The sequence below is a fragment of the Daucus carota genome, chromosome 2 (genome assembly GCF_001625215.2).
Source record: "Daucus carota subsp. sativus chromosome 2, DH1 v3.0, whole genome shotgun sequence".
NCBI classification, from domain to species: domain Eukaryota; kingdom Viridiplantae; phylum Streptophyta; class Magnoliopsida; order Apiales; family Apiaceae; genus Daucus; species Daucus carota.
This window is the reverse complement of record NC_030382.2, coordinates 33087957-33109488: the sequence shown is the minus strand read 5'-3', so window position 1 is coordinate 33109488 and position 21532 is coordinate 33087957. Positions and strand designations below refer to the sequence as shown.

The 21532-nt window shown below is 31.7% G+C and overlaps 1 protein-coding gene and 1 long non-coding RNA gene across 24 annotated transcripts; one reads left to right on the top strand and one right to left on the bottom strand.

The window, feature by feature from the left end:
* The first annotated feature begins 903 nt into the window (after positions 1-903).
* LOC108208065 (ethylene-response factor C3) lies at positions 904-1756 on the top strand. Its single transcript, XM_017378544.2, has one exon. The coding sequence runs from the start codon at positions 958-960 to the stop codon at positions 1612-1614; it is 657 nt and encodes a 218-aa protein (XP_017234033.1). The 5' UTR covers positions 904-957; the 3' UTR covers positions 1615-1756.
* A 1332-nt stretch (positions 1757-3088) lies between these two features.
* LOC108210010 (uncharacterized) lies at positions 3089-9494 on the bottom strand. 23 transcript variants are annotated; one of them, XR_010288809.1, is made up of 12 exons: positions 9162-9494; positions 8787-8863; positions 8167-8196; positions 7363-7826; positions 6964-7235; positions 6480-6599; positions 5915-5973; positions 5739-5831; positions 5419-5582; positions 4413-5195; positions 3430-3534; positions 3089-3328 (listed from the first exon to the last, which is right to left on the bottom strand). It is a non-coding gene; the product is annotated as an uncharacterized LOC108210010 (long non-coding RNA). The 23 variants fall into 23 exon arrangements; XR_010288810.1 differs by having other exon boundaries at positions 6518-6599; XR_010288797.1 differs by having other exon boundaries at positions 4413-4722; positions 4878-5195; positions 5739-6599.
* Between the last annotated feature and the right edge of the window lie 12038 nt (positions 9495-21532).

Genomic DNA, 21532 nt, shown 5'->3' with positions numbered 1-21532 from the left:
ATGCTTTAAAATCTGATGGTATTCAATTGGGATTGTTTAAAATCCATTAAAATATGATGGTATTCAAATACTGATGGATATCATATCAACTCTACGACATTTTATCATGAATCCGGACAAAAGCAAAATCACATACAATCCAATCCATAGATTAAAAACAATTCACTAAAACCCAATCGAATACCCCTTTATTTTATAGAAATATCAATTTATTTCTAAATATATATATATATATATATATATATATATATATTATATTTTTTATGAAATAAACACTTATCTTTTGTCAAATAACGAATATGAAATATCCTTTTAATATATACTTTGAAAAATTTTATATTATTGGTCAAGAAATCAGTTTAATAGGTTCAATCATCTTTGTGACCAACATCACAAGATGTACAATCTTTCGACTTGAAAATAATAATTCGATTTCGTTCGGCACCATTTACTTTCCCATCCTTCCATAAGCAAAGTAATCAAAGGCAATAATATCATCGACAGATCTCTTTGTGCTTGCAGTTGCCCCAACCTCTATATCAACTGTCTCAAACATTATTCAATTATCCCTACATGTCTAGCACCATATCAATTCCTCCAAATTCTCAGCATGACACGTGGACAATAGTACAAAACCACGGAGGCTGACCTGAGCACACGTCAGCCAAATTGCAATTTCTGGGGCCGCGCCGCCGGGGCCTTGTTTTGACTCACGTGTATTAATCTTAAACAACTTGCTCAATGTACCTCTCCTTTCCCTTGTATCTGTACCTGTCCATGTCTTGTATTTAATATTTAAATAATCCACCCCCCATTAATTTTATATTATTATTTTGATTATATTTATTTTGTTTTCGGAATACCCTGTTTTTCCTTGGGTATAAATAGGTTTAGCCGTCTTCTGAATTTGGAAGCAACACAACACTCTAAATCTACACTAGCGAAAAAAACTATACGATGGATTACTCTTTCACTTCAGATTACTCCCCTGAATCCTCCTTCGGCTCGCCTTCACCGCGGAGCTGGGAGGACCTAGACCGATTTTTAGAACACGGCTCTCTTCCGTTCAATTTCAATGACTCCGAAGAAATGTTACTCTTCGGAGTCTTGGCAGAGGGAGCTAGAGAAACATCCGAGGCAAATTCTTGTCCTCGAATCAAGGAGGAAGACGTGACATCGACCGCGAAAATCACAAATCCCATTAAGGAAAAATCGTACAGAGGAGTCCGGAGACGCCCGTGGGGAAAATTCGCAGCTGAAATACGAGATTCGACGAGAAATGGAGTCCGAGTCTGGCTAGGAACATTTGATGATGCTGAGGCAGCCGCAATGGCGTATGATCAAGCCGCATTTTCGATGAGGGGCTCGATGGCAATACTTAATTTTCCTGTGGAAAGAGTGAAAGAATCACTGAAAGATATGAAGTATATTTGTGAAGAAGGGAGTTCTCCAGTGGTTGCACTGAAGAAAAGACACACCATGAGAAGAAAATCATTGAGTAGAAAGAGTAAGGCCAAGGAAACGAAGATGGACAATGTGGTGGTATTGGAAGACCTTGGAGCAGAGTATTTGGAACAACTGTTGAGTTCATCTGAGAGTAATTTTAGTTGGTGATGCATTAATCAAATCGAATCGAATTTTTGTTGAATCAGCCGAGAAATCCTTGTTGTTTTATTATTGTTGTTGTTCTTCGGTATCTGTAAATATTAGCAGTTGATATGTAAAAGTTCGGATAATGATAGATAAGTATTAAGTACTTGGTTATTTTACTATGCAAGTAGATGTAGTAGTAGATAAGCACACCATTATTCTGACAAAAAGTTTGATTTTCGAAATTAAGTGAGATTATAAGAAATTAATCCCAATAGAGTCCAGAATCCAGTTTAGGTAAGCTCTGCTCCATGACCATGTTGTTCTGTTCTTTGTTTGAATTGAATAAATACAATAAACTCCACTCGTTTCTTTCATGTTGTCATTTTATCATATCGCTAAAATTATTCTTATTTATTAAACTAGGGAATTATGCCCGCGTTTCGCGAGCTCCTATTAAAAATATTTAATAATTTCAAAATTTGCAAATTTTCAGTATTGTTGCAAAATTTTACATAAAACTATGATGAGCGCGATTACCATCCTTACCATGATTATTTTCATTATATCTATGATGATTTTCCGGCTCCGAATTTTGATCCCAAAAAAAATATCTTTATACTTATTCAACTCATGAAAAAAAAATGGTTAAAGATTAATTTAACATCTTCCAAACTAAGAAAATAGTTGCATTTTCCAAATCTTTGTCATCCACTCTGATGTGCTTGCAGACTTTGAATACTTGCTTGTGTATTCCTTCAGATAGTATACTCTATTTAGTGATAATTAAAACTCAATGATTGGCATATTTTATAAAGCAGAATTATATTATCAGTGTCTGATGTGTTTCATATAAGATGAGGTGCTTTAGCAAGATGAGGTGCTTTAGCTCATCCCTTTCACTCTGCTCTTGTCATTATTTTCCACATTTTTAGATAAGCTGATATTTTACAAAGCTAGTCATTAAACCGAAACTTGTCTGGAACCCTGAGTTGGAATAAACTTTTAGAAATAGGGTTCTCAATAAAAGATAAAGTGATTATATATACCTGCGGATGAGTGTAAAAAACTTCCTATCACCCATACTGCCAGAATTTGCTATAGAGCATAATCTTATGTCATCTATAATTGCTAGAAATTGAAATGATCTTAATTCCATTGTTTGGAGGACTATTGATTCTTTTGGAGATTGCTTCATTCTTGAGATGTTATTATTACTTGATAGATTTTGAAAGCTTGCAGGAGTGCAACTAACTTGATGTGCTTGCAGAAACTCTAAAACAGACTTGGGATATATGATCGTGTATTCTTCAGATAGTCTACCATTCAGTGATATTTGATTGATTGATTCTTAAAAATTGACATATTTCATAAAGCAAAAACTTCTTAAACTCTGAATATCTGTTGTGTTTTGTGTAAAATGAGGTGCTTTAACTCTGAATTTCTTTTCCTTCTGTTTAACATAGAAATAAATTAAACATAAACAAACTACGGCGAGTAGGAAGATAATCAAAAAAATAAAGGCATAAGAAATAAAGTATTTTAAAGTTATCCAAATTTTTAATTCAGATTGTTGCTTCTGATCACGGACAGAATGAATCACATGCAAACTGACTTGTGCAGAATCATGACACTCTGCCATAAGAAGTCTGATTCTTTGTTGTGTTGCCACTTTCCTCGCCAAATCTCTGTGCCAAAAGTTTCTCAAATCCTGGACCTCTATCTTTACGCCTAGGAGCTGCAAGTGAAATAACAACTGAATTTTGGAAATCTACATGATGCTTCTAAACAACCTTAAAAAGATTACCAACAAATGGATCTTTGTGATTTAAATGTTACCATCTTCTGCAGAAGTCTGATTCTTTATTGTGTTGCCACTTTCCTCGCCAAATCTCTGTGCCAGTAGTTTCTCAACTCCTGGACCTCTACCTCTACGCCTAGGATCTGCAAGTGAAATGAACTAACCTCTGTGAATTTTGGAAATATACATGATGATTTTAAACAACCTAAAAAATATTACCAACTAATGGATTTTTGTGAATATGCATATTCTGACGAAAAATACATGTGTTCACGGAAATTATACTCAGGAACTTATCAAAGATACACAGAATTTTATTGTCAAGTTAATGAATCATTATACCTTCCTCATAACTAATAACTTAGCATATTTACAGAAATTTAACTATAGAGTTGCAAATGAAGACTAAATATCAGATGATGATGCCGTGAATAAAGGGCATAATCACATTTTACTAATACCAGAACCTGATTTACCTGTTTCAGCCAGGACCTCTGTAGTTTTTCAACTAAGTTATTATTTTGTAAAGGTAATCCAGGCTTATCAGTGCCCAAATATTCTCTTTATAGCTAAAGACCGTTGAAAAATATTTAAGAATTAAACCCAAACTTAATTACAATAAATAAAAATAGCCATGTTGTACATAGTATTATAGATGATTGAAGTGTCTTGTGTGTCAGGCACACCTACACCCAAGACCTGATAGGATGGTCTACCTGCTTAGTAGCTTCCAGAGTGTAAAAAACCGATAAACTTGGCATTCCAGTTAAACTTCATATGCTCGCTAATACGATGCTTCCTACTAAGCATTTTTTTTTCCAACATGACCACATCCTCACTCCCTCTTTAAAGAAAAATATTTATTGCAAATATAGACCCTTCGCATCCCATCCAAAACAAAAGTGAATTGCAAAAGATAATCTAATACTAATTCCAAAAGTTTCCATGAACTCAAATTCCTCTCCAAAACTGAATAAGAATCCAAATATAACTTGAAATACATATTAACTAAAAAACATACCCTGTGAATCAACACGGACATCCGTAGAATATGAATTGTTCTCCTTGGTTCACAAATCAAGACATCAGGTATGAGTTCTTCTCGGTTTACAAATCACGACAGACTGATCCGGATTCTTATGAATATCAGAAGCAATCAATAAATAAGTGTTGCATTTATCAGTGCCCAACTACGTTAGTGAGGGATGAACAGTCAGTGAGGCCACGTATCTGTAGTAATTTATCCCCTACATCTCTATCTCCCTCGCATCCATCTTCCCCACACCCTTGTTCTCACGTTTGTCTGTCAGCAACGCTATGTCTTCGCTCAGCTGAGTGATATTGGAAGGGTAAAGATAAAAAATTAACAGTAAGTAGCTCTTTTTTGTTGGTATTATGTTTTTATTATTTCTAATCTTAGCACGCTTAAGAAGATTGCGAAAGTGAATCACCAGAAAGAGGCTAAAATGTTAAAATGATGCTATACCGGAGAATATAAAGAGTAACCTTAGATAGAAAGGCATCTGGTTTGCCAATCTTGTACAACTGTCCAACACTATGTTACCCGGACTCTTCATTTTGTCTCGAGTACCCGTGTCGGACACTCGACACTCGGACATGGGTATGGACACTCCGAGACTTATTTTAAGCCAAAAACATGTAAAATTTTCAAATTATTGCCGAGTCCGACACTCCAACACGTATCCATGTTGGATATTTTTAGCCGAGTCCGAGTAACTTAGGTCCAACAACAGCTACCTTGTCCTGCTTGTCCTTGTGAACCATATGCAGCTCCATATCATATCTAAATGGGTTATATAGCAAACACTTAATGGGTTATATATCAAAAGTCATAAATATTACAATAAAAAGTTAGATTCTTTGATTTTATACACAACTGACATATATAGAATCATACAACGCAGGAAACAGTGGGCCATATGATGGATAACACATATACGTGGAGAATAATCATTATCTTTTCAAGTATCCGCAGTTTTGATATATATAGAAAACAAGAAACATACACGTGGTACTTGTCGATCGGGAAGAATTCCGAATGGTGGCTTGTCCATTGATGATTAAGAAATCACACAGTGAGTCTTGCCTGCTAAATTGGATGCACTTCCTCAGCAAACTCTATGCAAACTTGGTGAACCTCAGCAAACTCTATGCAAACTTGGTCATTATTCTGCAGGTTTGAGATTTTCAGAAATTAGGTCTTTGTGTCCACCTCCTCAGAGTTAGGATGAAATACACGGAAAAAGTGATTGAAGCTACAAATATCCTAACAGTATTCATGACCAAATATATTCTCTTCTACTTTTAATAACGGCTAATTTCTTACCTTTAATGCTTGAAACCACTACACTTGAATTATGATCAGGCTCATACTCCAGCTTGTACTCTGTCACGACTTCAACATGTTTTTGCACAATATCTGCAGATAAAATGGGATCTATAAGCAACAGACAACTCCTTTTTGAGAGATTGGGAACCTCTGCAGCGGTGACAGTTGGGTACATTGAGTAGCGGTGAACAACTGCTAGCAGTCTCTCTTTTGACAAACCATGATATGATATCTGCAGTTCATAATCTACTTCTATAATTATGTAAATCACATACTGCGATGGGATGACTACTACTTGAAAATTACATTGCTTATAATTAAAAATATAAAAATGATTTTGAGATAACCACGAAAAAGAAATAAACAAATTTTTTAGTGCATTAAAAGGCATAATGGTATATTTCTACTTAAGAAGTTGCCTCAAGTTCATAGCTTATTGTGTTTTTAATAAGAGACTTTCAATGCACCAAACAGGCAGAATTAATTGCATTAATATAGAAATTTGTAGGGTGCAATTCAATATAACATTTTAAAACCAAGTTGAAGTCAAAAAAAATCATTGCATACCAATTGACTTGTGGTTTTACACCTGTTAAACTTGAAAAAAAGTTTGAATTATGCTTCGATATTCAGACATACTTGCATAACACTTCATTGAGTAGTTCCTGGTGGCATATAATGCAAATCACATGAAAGAGGTGTTTATTCGCAAAAATAAAAAAATTGTAAAGAACCTACCTGGATGAGTAGTTGCGTTTCAATAAAAGAACACATACCATTCTCTCGATGGTTTCAATAAAAGAACCACTCTTGCAACTCAGAAGGAGAGAACAGACCAAGATAAAATCTGATGAAAACCTGTTTCACAGTGTAATTAGCCACAATATGAATCAAATACACTCTATTGATTTGTAATTCACAAATACCAACATACTCTTTATTATTTTTGCAATAACAAAAGTGACCAGTTCAACTAACGGTGAAAAGCACCTACATAACAGATATTAGTTATTTTTGTTTTAAAATATAGCTATTTTTTTTTACCAAGTATCCAATTCAACTACTCATTTAAATATATTAAAGATCTAAGAATATTAACAATTGCGTAATCAGATATACATGTACTAAGCTTGAGAGTTCTGCTATAATTCCAAGCATCCTATAATAATGGTTCTTTGCACCGTAAGAAAGAAACTGATGAGCTTAGATTTTAATATGATACCTGTTTGTTCTTCTTCCTGCAAAAAGATGCTCACATCCGCACTTTGTTAAAACTCGTGATGAGAAGCAATCCCGTTAAGAAATAGGCACAATGTTTGATGCCTACAATATGTGCATAAGTAATAATTTATTGATTTATTAGCATACGTACAATATATGGTGCACAAAATCTAATTTACTTGTCTTGAGAACTACACGCTCTCCTTTTTTCTTAGATAAATTATATCGGGATCCGGTTGTGCTCTATCAATGCCTGTGAACCCGCTGCCCATTCTGAAAAAAATAGAACAAAGGAAGAGAACTGAGGAGAGATTACATATGAGAAAAAAATGTAGCTTGAAATGAAAAAAAGGTAAAAGTGTGAGAAGATCTTATAAGAATTAAACAATAAATCAAACACCTTGTATGCGAAACCAAAACTATTTGCAATAAAGCACTCTCGTTAATCAGATTCTCTTGAATCATATCATCATCTTCAACACATTTACCTGCAATTGCCGGCATTGTGACGATATTTCGATACATTCCTGCAATTGATGTTGTACAGATTACAAAGCTAGTGTCATTACACCGAAACTTTTCTGGAACCATGAGTTGGAATAAACCTTTAGAAATAGGAATCTCAATAAAAGATAAAGTGATTATATATACCTGCAGATCAGTGTAAAAAACTTCCTATCACCTATAATGCCAGAATTTGCTATAGGGTACAATCCTATGTCATCTATAATTGCTACATCTTTGTGATTTAAATGTTACCATCTTCTGCAGAAGTCTAATTCTTTATTGTGTTGCCACTTTCCTCGCCAAATCTCTGTGCCAGAAGTTTCTCAACTCCTGGACGTCTACCTCTACGCCTAGGAGCTGCAAGTGAAATGAAATAACCTCCCTGAATTTTGGAAATATACATGATGCTTCTAAACAATCTTAAAAAAATTACCAACTAATGGATCTTTGTGATGAGCAAGCACAGGTTGTTGGGAAAGCAATAAAGAATTTACAAAACATAGTTGTTGGTAATAAAATTCTTTACACCTTGCACAATTCATCTAGATGAAAAAACAATCATATATAAGAGGTATGAAGAAATGACTGAAATTCTACTGGTGCCGTAGCTCATTAAATTGCTTGAGGGATTAGTGACCAAGAAAACCAAGTAACCGACTCATACAACTCATATCCAATACAAATAAAGCATCAATACCTGCTTAAAACGCTCTCTGATCTGCTAAGCCTACAATGAAAAAGGAGATGAATTATAAATATGTCCTCGACCATAATCATCCTTAACTCTTAAAAGATGCCCATGTCTTCCAAGAGCAAATAAAAATAAATAAGACTACGAAGAATCAGTAAAAGATGGTTTAGTAATAACAGACCTTTCACTAATGGAAGCTGAAATAATGGTTAATCATATAGTTTAACAACATGAAATATATTCATCACATGATATGTTTTTTGATAATTGAATAAGCCTCCAAAACCGGAATTAGGCACTTCGGAACTTATTTTACCGGATATTGGTTAATCAACTCAATTGATATCAATTGTTGACCAACAGATATAGAATAATCACCACATTCTTAGGCTCAACAGCTTGGAATGTTAAACATAGGCTCAACAGATTCGACGGCTTAAGAAATTAGGGAAAATTTTCACAGTTGCTATCACTGCACTACACCGACCACAATACAATTGAGATTATCGGTCCAACATTACAACAACCAATCACTATAGGAACCTAATTAATTTCAGGAAAGAGCAAGAGAGAAAAAAGGGGAGAGACGGAGAGAGAAAGGAAGATCGAGAGACAGAGCAACATACCATTTTCGTTTCCTGCGAAGATGGCGTCCTGATTTGCTGCTTAATCAGCGTGCTTGCCAGAAATGAGCGGCTTTCACCTGCAACGCACAGATCCGGGTAAACGTAGTATCCATATGTTCTAAGAAACTAAAGCATCACATAATCTATGTGAACAAAACCAACATATCTCTAATAACTCAAAGTCTAAAATTTAGAAAAGAACAGTTAAAGTTTCTCTCAAAACTTGTATCAAGCAGTTGGGTTGCACAAATAAAACACGAACATCCATTTCAATAATAAACCACCATATTAAGCAACATCTATCTCAAGATGTGAGACTGAAAAGCAAACAAATATGTATTCGAATTGAAAAAAGGAGACGGGTGGAGAGGTTACCAGCTCCGGCGAGAGAGACTCCATTGGAGAATTGATCCTTTCCCGGCGGCAATGTAACGCTTAAAATAAATCGAATTAAGAACCGGAATGAGCGGGTAGAGAGATTATCAGGTCGGGCGAGAGAGACAGATTCAATTCTCCATTGGAGAGTTAAACTAACCGCTGCCCGTGTAGTAACACCGTCACTTTTCATGCCCGGCGAAGAACACAATGCCTATATCAATGAGTAGAAGATCGCAAAGATGATCCATAAGTTTGAGGATGGTTTTGCTGGAACTGGAATTGAAAATTTGAATTATGCGGCGGAAGATAAGGCAACTGAATATACGCTTGTTTTTTTTACTAATACTAGTTGATAGCCCGTGCCAAGCACGGGTTTAAATAAAATTTTAAAATTTGTTATTTACTGGAAGAATAATGTCTTTTTTTATTACATTATTATATTTTTATTATACCTATTTAAATTATTGTTTTTAAATGATATTTAAATTATTGTTATTTAATATAAGACTTTCTATATATTAAAATTTGATCATACTTTAAATTTATTTCATAATAATATGAGTCCCTGTTCTATGGAGTCCACAAAATAAGAGTATTGTTGTCCAAAATTATTTAAAAATTACTTGTTTCAATTTTAATTTTTTTTAGTCTACAATATTTGTATGTCTAGAGTTTCGGTTCTTTTATTATATGTTGCAATATGGATAATGACTTCATTTTCTTTGAGTTTCTATTTGTCAAGTCAGTGTTGCCACCGCCTTATTCGTCTTTATCATAATCTTCTGAAAAACACTAAATGATAATAATTACTATTATTAAAAAATAAATGACCAAGTTTTTTGGTACTTTGGTATCAATATCGAATCTTGTTTATTTTAATTTTGAAATATGATTGAAATTTTATAAATTTGTTTCGTAAATTAAATTGTATGAGTTTTAAAAATTAAAACGAATATTTGACGTATGTCTAGAGTTTCGGTTCTTTTATTATATTTTATATGTGGCATATGGATAATGACTTCATTTTTTTTAAGTTTCCATTTGTCAAGTCAGTGTTACCACCGCCTTATTCGTCTTTATCGCAATCTTCTAAAAAACAGTGAATGATAATAATAATTATTATTAAAAAATAAATGACCAAGTTTTTTGGTACTTTGGTATCAATATCGAATCTTGTTTATTTTAATTCTGATATATGATAGAACTTTTATAGATTTGTTTCGTAAATTAAAGTGTATGAGTTTTAAAAATTAAAACGAATATTTGACGTATGTCCAGAGTTTCGGTTCTTTTATTAAATGTTGCAATATGGACAATGACTTTATTTTTTTAAGTTTCCATTTGTCAAGTCAGTGTTACCACCGCCTTATTCGTCTTTATCGCAATTTTCTGAAAAACATTGAATGATAATAATAATTATAATTAAAAAATATATGACCAAATTTTTTGGTACTTTGATGTCAATATTGGATCTTGTTTATTTTAATTATGAAATATGATAGAAGTTTTATAAATTTGTTTCGTAAATTAAAGTGTATGAATTTTAAAAATTAAAACGAATATTTGACGTATGTCTATAGTTTTGGTTCTTTTATTATATGTTGCAATATGGACAATGACTTATTTTTTTTAAGTTTCCATCAAGTCAGTGTTACCACCGCTTTATTGGTCTTTATCGCAATCTTCTGAAAAACATTGAATGATAATAATTATTATTATTATTAAAAAATATATGACCAATTTTTTTGGTACTTTGGTATCAATATTGAATCTTGTTTATTTTAATTCTGAAATACGATAGAAGTTTTATAACTTTATTTCGTAAATTAAATTGTATGAGTTTTAAAAATTAAAACGAATAATTTCGTTGACATTATTATTCTATTGATAGGATATTATATCAATATCAATATGAACTCCTTATTTAACTGAACTCTGAAGCATGATAAAAGATTTATAGAGTTGTTATGTATATTAAATTATTTGAGTTTTAAAAAATTAAAATAAATAATTTTGTTGGTAGCATATTTTTATTAGTAAGATAATTGTTATAATACAAAATCCTGTCAAATATAGAAATTTTTTGATGATAGTAATAACTGTTAAATAAAAATTAATATGATGATAGCCAATTTTTGATATGAATTTTATAGATTGTTTCATAAGTTAAATTGCTAGCGATTTAACTGTGCGAATAGGATAAATATTATATTACAAAATCCTAAACACCATAGAAGTCTTTTTATAGTAGTATAATAATCTTAACCAATATTGAAATTTTTATTAATAAAATCCGAATCAATATAGAAGTCTTTTCATAATTGTATAATAATAATTATAAAATCTTAAAAATGTATAACAATAAGTATAAAATCCTAATAATATAAAAATCTTTTCATAATTCTATAATGATTGTTGTTATTAAATAAAAAATTTATATTACATTGTCCTAATCAATATTGAAGTTTTTAATAATAAAATTCTAATCAATACAGAAGTCTTTCACTGTCCTAATGAATGTTGAGGTCTTTAATAATAAAATTTTATTCAATATAAAAGTCTTTTAATAATAATATAACAATGACTATAAAATCCTAATATGAAAGTGACCAAATTTTGGTACTTTCAGTACCGATGTTCCGCTGAAAAGTGGTTTCGCTTATTAATAAAGGGTATTGATGGCTTATAGCCTTACAAAGTGAGTATCTGTTCGAAGATATTCTCGGGGTGAGGCAGAGTCGAACCCATAACCTGGGACGACAGAAAATAAACCCTTAACCTTTGGGCTATCCGATCGTGCTCGAATATACGCTTGTTAATGCACAATCAAATAAAAAATGAAATGGGTAATGGGTTATCGGGTAAATGGGTAAATGGATCACGCAAATTTGTGGGTATTTTTTGGAATATTTTGGGCCTTCATTAGCATGTATTAAGAAAGATATAGATATAGATAGATAGAATATAGAATATAGATATAGATATAGATTTGTATTTGCCACACTCATAATATCTTATAGATAATTTTTGTTTACAAAAACATTATTAATATTTAACTTATTTAATCATGCAATCAGGATATTTGAAAATATGTAAATATTAAAATAAAACGAATAATGCATACTCCCTCCGTCCCAATAAATTGTATACAGTTTCCTTTTTTGGACGTCCCGTCAATTGGATACATTCCAAAAGTAGTCAACTTGTATATTATAAAACATCATTTTAATTTTTACCAACTACTTTCTTCCACTATCTACATTCTATAATAATATAAACACTATTACACCCACTATTTTCCTCCACTATCTCAAATCTATTATTAAATATAAATGGATCTCACCACTATACCTACTTTTCATCTAACTTTACTCATTTTTTATCCAATTTCTTGGTCTGCGTGTCCCAACCATTTGTATACAAATGACTGGGACGGAGGAGTAAGAATTAAGCTGCAAAATTATAGTGGTTACAACTAAAAAAATTCAATGTCTCTCCTTCTTAACCAATCTCTCATACTTCCCTTTTTCGAATGTCTCTCGATCCTTTACATTAAAAACTTTTTCAAAAATAATTTATTTTTACAATATACAAATTAATTCCATTTCATTTATAAATTTATAAATAAAATATTAATCCATTATTTACCAACTTTCCTATTTCATTCACATTGATTTATATATTTCTCTAACACAGTTTCTAAACCTCCATGTCGAATTAAAGAATTGAAACGTTGGAGAAGTTTGAATGTTTGATTGATGTTCTTTCACTCAGGGACTCCAGACCAATTACAGGTTATTTCAAAATAAAAGTAAAAAATTACAGGTTTCTCCTTCACATCTCATTTCCCTTGCTTTTTTTCTTTATTTTAAAATATGGTTAGGCTTTATTTCTTCTTTTTAGTTGTCTTCGTTCGAACGGATATTTATTTGTAAATATTCATTTATAAGTCATAAATCTAATTAAAAAAAGTTATAGGTAACAAATACGGAAAATATTTTACCAACGTTTTCCAACAAGATAGTTTTGTTTGACGTACTTGCTTATGATATTGGTAGTCTGGGCCGGTCACCAGGCCAGATGCATAGTTCACTGATAATAGGTACAGTATATTACATTTAGAGCAAGCCCAATGCAATTCCCTATTTTCAACCCCTAAAATATTATATATTAATGGATACCTAAAATATTGGGGATCAAAAAGCTATTTTACTCCAACGGTGTTCCCTATTTGATTCCCTATATTTTAAATTTATATATACAACTCAAGGAGAGAGAAAGATTGCACTAATAAATAACAGAAAAATAAGAGTGAGATATGAGCTGGTGATGACATGGAGCTTTTTCATCCCTCAAATAAGGGGTTGAACTTTCTCTCACCTAAAATTAATAGGGGATAGGGAATTGCGTTGGAAGAGCTCTTTTTGTTCTCAATCCTCAAATCTTGTTCATGTAGATCAAATATAGGTAAGGAATGGGTGCATTAGAGTTGCTCTTATGTCAGCACCATACAGTTTCAGTTATGTAGTCAAATTAATTTGGCGTCTCCTCCGCATCCTTGGAATGTACCAAGTTTAGTGAACCTTCGGATGAAACTTAAAAGTGTCCCATTCCCCTGCAGGAATGAAATTATAAAAATACGAGGGAAAATATGTTTGTTAACAAGGGAAGAAATGTTTCCGGTGAATTTAGAATCTTTTGATTAATATAAAGATGATTTTGATCTGATTGTATTTGTTACTCCCTCCGTCCCCCTGAATAGTATACATCGGGGGACGGGGACGCGGCACGGACTTTAATGCTTCTGTAAAGTGTAGTTGTGTAATATATTTTTAAAATTTTCTTTTTGTAAATTAAAGTTCGGATGTTATATTTTTATACAGAAAAAGAAAATCTCAAAAATAAGTTACGGAACTATATTTTATAAGAGCATTGAAATGCGTGTAGAGCAGTTGAAAAGAAACGTATAGAATTAAATGGGACAGAGAGAGTAGAATATAGGAAATTCGACACCTACTTTTAATAGGCTGTCAGAAGTAATTTCCAAAAATAATGATTGGAACTTGTTTCTTCCGGATTTAGAAGGAATCACACTTTTATTTGAAACCAAACTGAACCAAACGGATTATTTCGGTTCGGTCTCGGTTTTGAAAAAACCAAAATTTAAGAAAATGAAATCAGTAAGTTCAGAACTAAGCCAACTAGCAAGCCAAAATGTAAATAAGATAGGCTTGCAATCTCAGATTCTCAGTCATCTCTGTTTGGTGACACGGGTCTGCATCTGCAACATTAGGACTGTGCAAAAAACTGATTTCAAACCGAAACCGGAAAAAACCGATCAGAATATAACCGATCCGAAACCGAAATCGAAAAATTAAAAACTGATCCGATTTAAATGGTTTGGTTCCGATTTTACCTCCCAACCGAACCGATAAAAACCGAACCGAACCGGTTATTAAAATAATAATTAAATAATAAATATTATATATATATATAATATTAAATAAAATATATTTATGGACAATTATTTGTCTACTCTTTTTTAGCCTATTGATTAACCTGCGGCTCTTACTAGAGCCTGAGCCCCGAGAACCGCCATCAGTAAGCAAAAATTGATCCCTGCCTTTCAATAAGCAAAGAACCAGTCATACTGTTACATTGATTTGTAAGTTATGAAAATACTTTAGTGTGGAAATTTACTTTGCATATGAATTGAAAGTTTTGTGTTGGAAACAACAACTACTACTGTTACGCAGGATCTACCAGGAATAATAGATGATGAACAAGTTTATATACTGAAATGCAGAGTGAATGACTCTATTCCTTAGATGCTTCTGAGCATTTTGGTATTATAAGGTTTTGATTGCTCTAATGTCTTCATATTATTTTTCAATTTTATAGTTGTTGGTTTTGTAACCGAAACCGAGTCGATTATAACTGAACCGGGCTTTTTTAAACTGAAACCGAATCCGAACCGGCGGTTGCGGTTTTCGATTTTAAAAACCGAGGATATCCCGAAATCAAGTCGAACCGGCCCATGCTCTCCCCTATGCAACATACACCCTCCGGCGGCCAGCCCTTGAGGTGTGATTTAAATCAACTGAATGTATGTAATCTGGAAAGTGGACAGTGGAGGTGTGATTCTGTGGTTTGTGGGCTGATTCATGGTATAGTACCGGGTAGGGGAGCCGCTTCTACCGGAAGTTAGTGTTACTGACCGTAATAATGTATATATAATATATTTTTTGGATTTAATAGAAGTTCGGTTATTTCAGTTTAAACAGAAATATTATTTTAAGAACCGAACCGAACCAATATTATTTTCGGTTCAAACCGAAAAACCGAATTAACCGAAATTTTGAAAAAAATGAAATCAAACCGAACCGAAATTGTACGATTGGGTTCGGTTTTTTGGTTTTGGTTCGGTTTTGCTCACCCCCCTACTTTGGGTATTCTATTTGGATTTCTTTACATGAATGAAGGATGAGCATGTTAAGAATATGTATATAATATAAAAACATACTCCCTCCGTCCCACCCAATTGGTTACATTGGGTTTGGGCATGGGGGTTAAGAAATATGTATAAAGTAGTAGAAAAGTGAAAGAAAAGTGGGTGAAGTGGTGGGGCCCATTGATTTTTAATATATAAAAATAGAGATAGTGGAGTAAAAGTAGTGTGAAAGGGAAGAAAAAGTGGGAAAGTGGTGGGACACATTAACTATTTTAGGAAAGTTTTGTAATGTAAAGAAATGAGTGGGACGTCCAAAGGAGGAAACCGTAAAAAATCTGGTGGGACGGAGAGCGTATCAATTATGTGTCTCAATAATATATATAAATATTAGGTTAAAAATTATATATAATATAATATATCAATCATGCATGTGAATAATATGTATAAATATTATATTAAAAAAGAAAGTGGCTTTAGCGTCGATTCTGAAATAAAGGTGATACAACAAGTACAACTTTAAGCAACGACATTTTAACTGACGCTATAAATACACCCTTTAGCGTTAACACTTTGATCAAAGACGCAATAAATGCATCTTTAAACAACGGTGTTTTGACCAGCCGACGCTATAAACATACTTTTTAGTGTGAACACTCTAACCGGCTACACAAAAAACATATTTTTAAGCAACGACATTTTGATCCCCGAAGCTATAAGCACACTCTTTAGCATCAGATCTTTGACTATACGACGTAAATATACAACTTTAGGCATCAGTTAAGGACTCTTTTGCGTCGTCGACGTATGGTAAGCATCGATTATTTACCCGACGCAAAAGAGATGTATCTATAATATCGCGTTCATATACTACGCTGGAATGCCGACACTAAAAGCCTAATTTGATCGCCGCTAAAAGCCTATTATGTACTGGTGCACTTTGAACTCTATCCTTGAAAAGGTAAAGTGAGAGACAAGATATTCGATGATCATCGTCTCTTGTGTCTCTGTTACACAAAGAGATAACTAATTCCTCTAGTCTTCATATCAAGCAATAGAGTCATTCCTTTGGTCTTCAAAATAAGTAGCAAAGAAATCCCTCTAATCATATAAACAGCAAACACATCCCTCTAGTTTTCAAAAAAAGAAACAGAGATAACCATCTGGTATTCAGAACAAGCAACAGAGACATCCATCTGGTCTACATAATATTATTACCCCTGACTTCTAAGGAGGGTCTTCAAAACTTAAACTTACCCTTAAAATAATATATATCATCCACGACTATCAAGGTCTTCAAACCCACAACTCCCAAGAGCTTTGAAATAAAATTAATTTTTCAAAATCAAACATATATATGGTGTTAGAAAATTATATTAGAGCAAGTCCAATTCTAGATGTTACAGTATATATCTATTGCTATTGCTATAATATAGCACCAAAAAGTGTTTTTTGGTGCTAAAATAAAACTTGCACTCCAATGCTAAGTTCTATAACTAGTTTCAAATTTAACCAACTCATTAATTTTTATCTACCTTCTATAAATTTTATTAAATATCTCAACAAATTCTTCCCTTTGGAGTTGATGTGGCAACATGGATGGATCCATCCTTGGTTTCAAATATAGAACCAAGGATGCATCTATGCATGGATGCATCTAAATATAGCACCCTTTTGGAGTTGGGTTTTTTTACTTTTGATGCTATAATATAGCAATAGAACCAAGTATAGCATTGCATTGGAGTTGCTCTTAATGTGTGCATAATAGATAAATATGCAAATCTACTATAAATAAAATATTTATTTTAACCGAACAATGTTAAAATTATGTGTTTGAGATAAATATTTATAAAGTGTAAAGAATAAAATAAAAGAAAAAAGGCTTATCTTTTTATTGAGTTAGGGATCCACGCTATGTTGTTTTGCTCTTGTGCTCCATTTCTTATCGTTATTGCTGTTTTGTATAGACTGTCGCCCTGATGGATCTCCACGGCTAAAACAATCTAGATTAATAAAAAGGAAAATGGTTGGTGCACATAATTGTGTACAAAAACATGTACATAATGACATGTGGCAGATTTTAATTGGATGACCCCCTGCATTTACACCAACCACTCCAATTAAAATCCACCACATCACTTGCCACATCATTATGTACAAATTTTCTGTACACAATTATGTGCACCTATCATATTTTTTTTCAATTTAACCATAATAGTATATTTATTGCAAGATAATGCAAGTAACTTTAAAATATTATATTCAGAAAACCCACTCTCACTAATCCATAACCATGGTTAAGTTAAAATTTAGATGTCACATATATTGTCAAGTTATTAATTATTAAATTAATTAGTATACAAATTTTATTAATTTTTTACTATCTAATTAAAAAGTCAAAATCCTAATTCATATTTTACACAAATATAGAGCGAATCATAATTTATTGTATGAAGGTAGAGGACAATGTTAGCATGATTTTTTGAAAACACAATCAGCTTACTAGATATCTGTGTATCGATAATTTTTCATGTGATTTAAATAATTGTATCGAATTTATAAATTTATTCAAACTCTTGATCGCTCCATGAATATGATAAATGTGTTTTGTTCGGGTACAAACTACACAAGCACATATAATATATATAATATTTTGAGATTTTTACATGATTTTTAATAAATATTATATATTTTTATGCATTTTGTTAGTAATTGTTTTGACAATAAAATTTTATTGAACTAGTATTAATCTAAAAAAACAAACAATTCAAATGTTATGATTTTCGATAATAAATATAATTCTTCAACAATATTAACATATATATATATATATATATATATATATATAATTTATAAAATAAGTGTAAATTCTTACTAATAAAAAAATGTAAACTAAACTAAACTAAACTAATTATTTAGCCGAAAATAATTTAAAATTATATCATGATGAACCCTAATAATTCAAATAAAAACTGCTTGTTTGGTCTGTATATAATGAATTATGTAAATATTTAATCTAAAATTATAAAAAAAGATATTTTAGTAATGTTGCATAGGACATCCATTTAAACCATGATTAAAAGTGGGTTTTCTACTATGTTTTCTATTAGTTAGGTGCATTTTTCTGCAACAAAAGTAGTGTCATGTTTAAATGAAAAAATCATAAAAATTTAATAGTTTTTTCGGTAATCAAGTCATAAAAATTCACAAATGAAAAATCATATCCCTCCTTTTGACGCTAATTATTAACGGAGGAATAACAGATTTGGTTTTTGATTGTTTGGGACTAAATCTGAGAGGTGTCTCGAATAGTTAGATATATCCGATCATTTTTCATAATATTTGCGTATCCAAATTATATAGGTCAAGCCAAAGTAGTTTTGTTAGGATTAAGTTTTTTTTTATCCCCATGAGTGTTTAGTAATTTATTTAAAATTAGTTGATTTTATCTTCCAATTATATTCGCGTTATGGTATATTCTGGATTCGAAAGATATTATTAGGAGATATTATCTATCATTAATTAGAGATTATTCCTCATTTCGGAGAGAGGAAACAATTAATTTGATATTAAAATTAATTATTAATTTATCATTATTAGGAAATTTGACAGATTATTGAAAAAAAAAAAACTGCAACGATACAGGGTTTATCGATGAGCATGTAAAAAATCAAACGTTAAATATTTAATTCTAAAATAGATATAATGGTAGGTTGCTTTGAAGCAGAGCCACTGAAAATGGAGTATGCATCGAGTGTTAGACTGGGAGTACACATGGGTGAATTAGTGGGTAGGGGGAGAAAGGTAACTAAGTAGGTATATTTGGGCACTTTATTATTCCAGTCCACTAACCATATTAGACTATTAGTCCCTTGTTTCAAAGAAAAACACAATGTGGGTATTTGGATGCATGGCTTATGGGCTTAAAAGTTCGAAAGTCCACCTCCACTTATTATCTGTGCGTTTGGCAAACGCGAGGAAGTGCTTAATTAAACGAAAAGAAGCCCACAAAATAAGTTAGGTTTCTTAGCTTTTTTTTAGTCTCAACTTCTGCTTCTTTCTATTTCTAACAGAAAATGACTTCAAAATTGTCAAACTAATACCAACTTATAAGTTAAGTTATCCAAACACTTAAAAAACTTAAAGTCGCAGTATCCAAACACTTCTGGTAGCTTATAAGTTCAAACCAACTTCTCACTTCTAATCCACTTCTTTACTTTAAGCAATAAGTCATTTCTTTTAAGCTCAGCCAAACGGCCCCAATATATTTCCCAACATCATTATTATTCAGGTGAATGAACCATCACAGAAATAGCTTGGATTATCGCAAACAAAATTGGAATTTTAATCACAAATAATATTTTTTTATTCAAAAAAAAAAATCACAAATAATATTTTAATTACTTGTATTTGACAACCATTCATTTCTCTCTTTCATCAAATTTCATAAGTAAAGAAGAACTTCAGCCTGTATGATGAATGTATCCTTACTTGCACGTGATATTGTCTCAGTAAAAATCTTATTAGAAAAATCTAATGAAAAAATTCATGGATAGAAGGAAAAAAAAGTGCGGCATGCGTTTGCTCCCTCTTTCATAAAAATTACATGTCATAATTTATTTCAAAACAAAAAAAAATCTCCAATATATTATATAGAAATATTCAATTTCAGATCTCTCCTTATCATAATCGAAATAAGCATTCTGCTCTTGTAAAATTAACTAAAAACTCTTATGAGATAGTTAGTGTAAATTGGATAAAATTATATTTATGTTGCCGATTTTTAAAAATTGATCAAATACAGTCAACCCACATTAGATTAACTTATGTTTAACTTCATTCTTAGAAAAGAATAATTCATGATTAGGATTGTTTTACATATTATCTAGAATTTTTATTTATGATAATATTTTTTAAATTTTAGTGAAGGATGACTGATAAAAGATGGCAATATTATAGGTTGTTTGAAATGTTCGAAGCACACGATGAAGGAAGTTACATTGCCAGGAACGTCCCACGCTCACAATCATCCTTGTTGAGGAGAGCTTTTATTTTTATTTTCTTATAAAGTGTTTGTTTAATCTTGAGCATTTTTAGTTATTTTTTATAAGCATTTTAGTAATAATTGATTCTCTTTAAAAAAGATATCAATTTTAGCTAAATATCTAAGTTTAAAGATATAAGTTACCTATCATGGCAACCAAACAACCTTAAAGCCAATAAATCGTAGATTTATATCATCTAGTTAAGTCTTGCAAAAATCACTATTTCGAAGAGGATGGGTGTTTACCAAGATAAACATAGGAAAATATAATCATTCTATGAATCATGTTACAGAAATACCATTTCAGAAAGAAAATTCAATAATTATATATATTTCGTAAAATAAAATTTAAAAATTATGTAAGTTCTACCTGTTAAATAATTGCCAGACATACTACCCAAGATATATTTTTTTATATAAAATTTACATAATATCAGAAAAGTTTAGGAATTGTAATTTGTATGGAATATATGTTATGAAATACAGTAATAAATTTTAAATAAAAAATATTTACAGAAGGTTGGTCTCCAAGTATCCCATAAAACAGTAATGTATTTATCAACAGTAAAAATGTAAATATCTCATTGCCAAGCGAAAACAATAATGAAAGTAATTTTAAATTGTCGAAAATTCACAACAGCCATGAATCGAGAATATTCTAAAATGGTCCCGAGAATCCCACCTTTTTGTTAAACTTTTCACCTGAAAATAAATGCAATCACACTAATAACGGTGGTCAAAAACAACTCCAATAGAAAAGCAAGAAAAGTCTACACGAAACTCACACAAAATCGCAATCATAATACGAGAAGAAATTGGCTAAAAAAGAAAGAATTTAACACCCTAAAGTGCTGGGGAATATCCTGAAAAATATTC